Here is a 7,764-nt window from a genome sequence, read left to right on the forward strand (position 1 = left end):
TTCCTTCTTCAAAGTTGTGTTGGTTTATATAGAAGTATAAATTAGTCCATTTTAAATTGGAATAACTGTTGCATGGATTTGATTTAAATTGGATAAAGACAGAGGAGGTTTTTCAGTTTCATGAAAATAACTGTTGCAATTTCATTGGAATAACTGGTTACCACAAAGCATGGCGTTCCCTCCAACACGCTTATAATGTCATAAGAGGAAGCCCAGAAAATAACTACACACTTCTACCGCAATATCTTCACATGATGAAATTAAGAAATCCTGGAACAGTTGCTAACATCAAATGGACCGACAATAAGTTTAAATATGCTTTTTTTGCGTATGGAGCATCAATTGAGGGTTGGAAACAACGCGACCGCAATGATGGTGGATGCAACCTTCTTGAAATCAAAATACCGCGGTGTGCTCATGATAGCAGTAGCAAAAGATGGAAACAACAGCATATTTCCTCTCGCATTTGGTATTGCTGACTCTGAGAATAATGAATCCTACAGGTGGTTCTTCAGACACGTGAAAAAGGTGTTTGGCACGCGCAAAGACCTATCAATTCTTTCCGATCGCCACTCGTCAATTGCAACTGCAATCAAAGAACTGTATCCAGATACCCAGCATGGAATATGCATCTACCACATGGAGAAGAACTTGCAGAAATATTTCCCATCCGAAGCAATCCTATCAATCGTTCTACAATGCGCAACTACCTACAAACGAGCGAGTTTCGTACCTATATGTCACGTATACAACAAATCGACCCAAAAGGCAGCAGAATACATAGAAGAAGAACCACCGGAAAGATGGGCACGTTCATTCCACACCAACAGGCGTTACAACATGCTCACAACAAACAATGTCGAGACAATGAATTCTGTATTGAGGAAAGCAAGGGAGTTGCCAATAATGGCATGTATTGATTACATCCAGAACAAGCTGAAATATTGGTTTTACCAGAGAAAATTGGACGCAACAGGACCGTCCCATGACCTGACATGTTGGGCTGAAAAGATTCTGCTTGAAAAGATAAGCAGAGGCTTCACAATGAAAGTAAGTACATTTTACCAACACACACTTCAATATTAGTTTGGTGAGCAATGCATAGTTTAATTTTAACCAAACACAAAAGTTATGCTGGATAAAAGAAAAACTATCACCCTATTTTTATACTTCGTTCTGCCGGAAGGGGCAGACACTTATAATAACTAGCATGGAATTATGCCGGTGAGGGCATAACTATTACACTGTTTTTTTGCTCACAATGAAAGTAAGTAGATTTTACCAACACACTTCAATCTTAGTTTTATGAGGAATGTATAGTTTAAAATTAACCAAACACAAAAGTTATGCTGGACAAAGGAACAACTATGACCCTATTTTATACTTAGTTCGCAAGGGGCGTAATCTTATTTTCAATGTACGGAAGTATGCTTGGAAAGGGCATAACTCTCATATAATCTGAGAATTGCCACAAAAAATATCACTCATTTATATTATCAATTTCCACAGGTAGAAAACATAACTCCCGTCAAATTTGTTGTGAAAGATGAAGGATATCAATACAATGTAGACCTGAAGAATATGACTTGTGAGTGCTTGGAGTTCCAAACTGACGAGTTACCGTGCACACATGCCATGGCAAGTTGAGACAAAAGAAGTTTGCCAAAATCTACATACCGTGCGGATCGGTTCAAGAAACAAGCACACGAGACATACAAAGGTGAAATACTATCGCTGGAAATCAAGACTCATGGATTATTCCACAAAACATTATGGATTTTAAAATAACGCCGCCCGATGTTAAAATAAGACCTCGGAAGAAAACAAACAAAAAGATATCGCCCAAGAACAAATCAACAAAGTACACATACGGACGTGGTAGATGCAAGTTCTTTGGACACACTAGGGCAACCCGTAACCACGATTGACCTCTCAATCCATATTCAAGAAGATACAGAAAGAGGAAATTGTCATCCTAACATCACACTCTTATACATGGTTTATATGAATTTATCTTATGATTCTTGACGCATAATGCACACTCTGCCTGAAAGAAATGGCAAAACTTTGGTATTACTAAGACTGAGACTTCAAGCATCTTATCACTCATTTATTCTTTTGTCCATTCTTTCTTTTATTATTTTCTTTTATTAAGTTGTTATCTTCTTGTTGCTGATAATAAAAGACTATATAATAGCAACAGATAAATGTCCCTACATGAAATCTACAATTCTCTACCATAAAAACATTGAGGAAAAAGAAAAAAAAATCATGAACTTAAATTATCCAGTTTTACAATTTATACCTCCTCTGACAGGTATAACAGTTTTTGCCGGGGAAAATGGTAAAACAAAATTGGTATCTCAAAGACTACATCCTGGTAAGTTTAATAAATGTGTTCCTTGGGACATAACAATATTCCTTCTCTCTGTTGTTTTCAAGTTTTACATTTATGCCGGAACTGGCATGTCTGGTCAATAACTTCAAAGGGTTTGTCTTTGTTGCTGGTTTTGGCAACTTTTCTGAACTTAAATTATGCCGTAAACGGCATAACTTCTATTTACAAAATGAGAAACTATGCCGACACCGGCAAAATTCTATTACACAACCACCATGAAGCTGTGATGGAAAGGGCATAACTTGGATTTTCAACAAAATAACAACTTTATGAACAGAGAAGTTGAGATTAGAAATGAACACCATCAAATTACAAAGGGGCTTAAAGTTGAAATTTATAACACAAACAAACTATACATACTTAATTTCTGCCGGAATGGGCGGAACTTCTATTCATAAAATGACAAAGTATGCCGGCCCCGGCAAGCTCCTATTACATAACCAACATAAAGTTGTGATGCAAAGGGCATAACTTTGGTTTTCAACAAAATAACAGCATTACGTAACAAATAATCCCCAATAAATGCATTTTGGCTGGTCAATAACTTCAAAGGGTTTGTCTTTGTTGCTGGTTTTGGCAACTTTTCTGAACTTAAATTATGCCGTAAACGGCATAACTTCTATTTACAAAATGAGAAACTATGCCGACCCCGGCAAAATTCTATTACACAACCACCATGAAGTAGTGATGGAAAGGGCAAAACCTGGATTTTCAACAAAATAACAGCTTTTATGACACAGATAAGTTGAGATTAAAATGAACACCATCAAATTACAAAGGGGCTTACAGTTGAAATTTATAACACAAACAAACTATACAAACTTAATTTCTGCCGGAATGGGCGGAACGTCTATTAATAAAATGACAAAGTATGCCGACCCCGGCAAACTCCTATTACATAACCACCATAAAGTTGTGATTCAAAGGGCATAACTTTGATTTTCAACGAAATAACAGCATTACGTCACAAATAATCCCCAACAAGTGCATTTTGGCTGGTCAATAACTTCAAAGGTTTTGTCTTTGTTGCTGGTTTTGGCAACTTTGCTGAACTTAAATTATGCCGTAATGGGCAGAACTTCTGTTTACAAAATGAGAAACTATGCCGACCCCGGTAAAATTCTATTACACAACCAACATAAAGTTGTGATGGAAGGGGCATAACTTGGATTTTCAACAAAATAACAGCTTTTATGAACAGAGAAGTTGAGATTAAAAATGAACACCATCAAATTACAAAGGGGCTTAAAGTTGAAATTTATAACACAAACAAACTATACAATCTTATAACATTTACAAAAAACACAAAGGGCGCACAAAAAAAAAAATTACATGGTGCAAAAATAACTAAAACAAACTATTTTTTTTCCTTTCTTCACAGATCTAGCTCAACTAAAACAAACTATATTTTTGCTTTCTTCAGAGATCTTGCTCTCTTTTTCATCTCATATTCACACTCCATACTGTTATGCTCATGATAATCACTTCCAGCTGTATCTGGTGGTGTGTCATAACCCTTTTTCAGCTTATCTTTCCCATGACAAACCAAATTGATTGACCACTCTTTCATGTAGTCCATCAAACCAGAACCATCCCAATCAGCCGGATTTTCACCACTAATCAGCATATCAGCAAACTTGATCAAAAAACGACCACAATTATAATCTCTGAAAGTCATAAAAGAGAGATGTTTTAGAACAACAAAACCAAAAACAATAAACAAAATAAAAAAATCAACAAAAAACAATAGAAAAAGCTAAAAAAGATAATAATGAAACGTACGATCCTTGCTTTGGACAAAGTGTACCTGTATATGTCGATTATCGAAGTTATTGTATGATGGCCTGAATAATTGAAAATCATTGACCTCCAACAACTTAGGGATCATACCACAGTAGGCCTCGAGAATGCGAACCAAACGATCATCATTATGATTGAGTGAGTTATAAACTACCAATTTACGCTCATCAATCATAAAAAAAAAGTACATAGTGAGAAATTGCTTTAGGATCATCGCATCCGGGCGAATAGGAATTAATACCCCGTCGACATTCTCCCACGATATACCACATTTTCCTCTTTGCCCATACACAATATTACTCAAAGAAATGCATCATCATCGCCGCCAAAGATACCGATTGGTAATTAACCGGTCTTGGTAGTATCTATTGATGTCAAATTGCACAAGCTGATCAAACATCATATCTATGGTTGTGTACTTAACAAAGATTGGCAGCTGGAGGATGATACATCATTTTCTTCCTCAAATAATATAGCATCACATCAATATGCTGTGTTAAGGAAAAAAAAAAATTAGTGGTTCAACAATAAAGGAAAAAAAAAAAAGCAAGAAGCAATAACTAATAGAAAAATAAGAAAAGAAAAAGTAAAAGACAATCACGAACCTCATCATTAAGCGCATAGACATCATGGTACAGCTCCAAAAAAAACATCCTATATTTTGGCTCAACATCACCCAACTTATAAACTTCACTCAGTTGGTTCAACTTTCCAGGATACATTACCTCATCTTCTTCCCTGATTAAAGAAAAGGGAACAAAAATTAGAAAAATACAAACAGAAGTTTGGTTCACAGAAAGGCAAACCTTATGCTTGAAAAAGGGAAAAGTATGCCGGAAGGGGCAAGATTTGGGTTTCCAAAAGTAAAAGTATGCCGGAGTGGGCAGAAAATAACTTTTAAGAAAGAACACAATAACTAAAAACTTACCCAGTAGGTCGAAATCTACTTGCTAGAAGATTTTGAGGATTGATAAATTTTTTCCAAAAGTTGACGGCAATTTTGCTTTTGAAGTAATGGAATGGGCACATCCTTCTGTACTGTTCATCCCTGTCACTTTCGTCCTTCCGTGACCTAAAAGGAAGATCGTTTCGTCCAGAATATAGCATCCATCCGGGTGCCGGGGTATCACCCACTGCTTTCCTTTTCCTCTGGCGCCTTGTCTTCAAGGAAGATAGCACTTCCGCCACTTCAACAACAGGTTCTTCTTCAAGAATAGAGGGGTTTGACTAACAATTCTTTCTTTGACGAAGAAGCGACATTTACAATATCTTCAAAGGACACATATCGATAATTGTCCTCCATTTCGAGAGTTCTCACCCTTTCCATCAACAACAATGGACTCCCTCGGAGTACTGACTTGAACCGGGTCTGCATTGGCTGGTTCGCTCCTCAATGGCTCAACCGTATTAATAGGCTCGGGCAGGTCTGCATTGGCTGGTTCGCTCCTCAATGGCTCAACTGCATTAATAGGCTCGGGCATAACCCCAATATGAGCAACAACATCGTGTTCATCACCCTCATTAGAAACTTGAGCTTCAGGTATTTCACGTCTTATATGCTCAAGATTTTCAAGTGTTGTTTGCTCAAGATTTTGAGCCATATCTCCTTTTGGTGGAGATACAATGGATTCTTCGCAATTGGCGTCACCAAACTGTTCAACGCCCAATTGTTCCTCCTCAACAACCTACATAAAGTAACAAATTAAGAAACACAACATCCGTCATCAAAGCAAAAATATTAAAATAAAAAATAAACAAATTCTGCAAGTGGTAAAAGATTGAAAATTATGTCGAAACAAGCAGAAATTAGGTTCACAAAAAGGAAAATTTACGAACAAATTTCGAAAAATATGCCGGAAGGGGCAAACCTTATGCTTGAAAAAGAAAAAAGTATGCCGGAAGTGTTAGACCCCGTATTTTTATACGTCGAGTTATTCGCGAAAGAATCAACGTGAGATAGAAACTTTGGATTTTAATTTCTAAACTAGAACAAATCGGTTACAAATTTTACTTAGTACAAAAATGTTATTGGAGATTAGGAATTACTTAAGTGTGGTGTTAAGTAAAAATTGGTGACAATAATGAGCCAACAAGAGCATCAACATCCAAGGTAAAAAGGATGACTCAAAGTCATCTAAAATAAGGTTAATGGAAGACATACAAATATGCAATTAAATGTTGATTCATCCACTACATTTTCAACATATTGTGGACAATTAAATTTGGAAGAAACACACAAGTTACATTCGGCCATAGGGCTGAAAATTTTGAGGAGAAAAAGTTGAAGCATACAATTGAATATTTGAGCATCCACTACTTTATGAAAGTATACATTGTTTTAGGAGGACATAACATGGTGGAGGGATCATTTTACATTAAATATTGCTCATCCATCTTGGCATGATTACAATGGACAAAGGGTGGTGTATGAATCATTCACCACATACAATTGTCTTGTAAACAATTGAAAAGAAAGAAGAAAGGAGAAACAAGAAGGTGAGGTTGGCCAAAAGTTGTAGAAAACAAATTAGAAAATTTAAAGTGTAAAGTTAATGGAATGAATCATGCCATAAGTGGAGCATGTGACCAACTTGTAGGCATCAAAGTTGAACCAAATAATGACCAAGAAATCAGCCATCACAATTCATTTCAACTACACAACACAAAGAAAGAAAACCTAAGCCTAGAGAGGAGAACCATTCGGCCAAGAGGGTCAAATTTAGCTCTTTGAGTCTTGATCCAAAAATTATTTTCCAAGGTGTTTCAACCCTTTAGAAGGTCCCTAAAACGTGAAGATAGTCTTGGAGCAACAAGAACCATTTTCCATCTCAAGTCACCAACTCTAGCCAAGTAGAGAAGTCAAGTTGTCAAGGTAAGATCTAACTTTCTTTTCAAGTATTAAGGGTGATGTAGATGTGTGAATATAAGTTGTATGCATGAAATAAGGTGTATTGATGTTGGAACATGATAGTAGTTATGGGGTTATATGTGTTGATGTTGAAGTATGGTTGTAACTTGACGAACATGAATCGCATGCATAAAATCATGAAAGTTGGCGTTGGAATGTTAGTTGGCCGTAGGGGATGCTTTTGGTGAATTAATGGACTGATTTTCTTTAATAAATATGGTTGTTACTATCATAGATCTCATGGTAAAAAGAATGAAAAGAATTGGAAGGTTAAAGGTGAAGTTAGGTTAGTATGAAAATGGTTGAATCTATGATTTTATGTGAGAGATGTTGAAGTACGGTGTAGCCGTGTGTGGACTCGTTTTGTGAAGAAGTTAGTGAACTGTTTTTACTTGATATTTTGATTGTTATTATCATGAATTTTATGATGGAAAGGAAGGTGTTTAATGGTTGGAGTTGAAACTAAAGTCATTTGTGAGTTGTTTTAAGGATTATAAAAATGACGATATAGCGTAGTTGCGTATGAATTGATGTTGTACTTGTGTGGTGGATAGCTGGTCATAACTTACTAAAATTATATGAAAAGAAGACATGAAATGATGTATAAAAATCGCATGTGGTTGGCTTAGTATGTTCGTAAACGTTTGCAAGAATTCCA

The 7,764-nt window shown here is 36.1% G+C and overlaps 1 protein-coding gene across 1 annotated transcript; it reads left to right on the top strand.

The window, feature by feature from the left end:
• The first annotated feature begins 372 nt into the window (after positions 1-372).
• On the top strand, positions 373-2,617 carry LOC132061619 (uncharacterized). Its single transcript, XM_059454391.1, has 4 exons — positions 373-1,050; positions 1,510-1,588; positions 2,318-2,380; positions 2,490-2,617. Exons 1-4 carry the CDS (start codon positions 373-375, stop codon positions 2,615-2,617), a joined length of 948 nt encoding a protein of 315 aa, XP_059310374.1.
• The last annotated feature ends 5,147 nt before the right edge of the window (positions 2,618-7,764 follow it).

This window comes from Lycium ferocissimum, chromosome 6 (genome assembly GCF_029784015.1).
Source record: "Lycium ferocissimum isolate CSIRO_LF1 chromosome 6, AGI_CSIRO_Lferr_CH_V1, whole genome shotgun sequence".
Lineage (NCBI taxonomy): Eukaryota > Viridiplantae > Streptophyta > Magnoliopsida > Solanales > Solanaceae > Lycium > Lycium ferocissimum.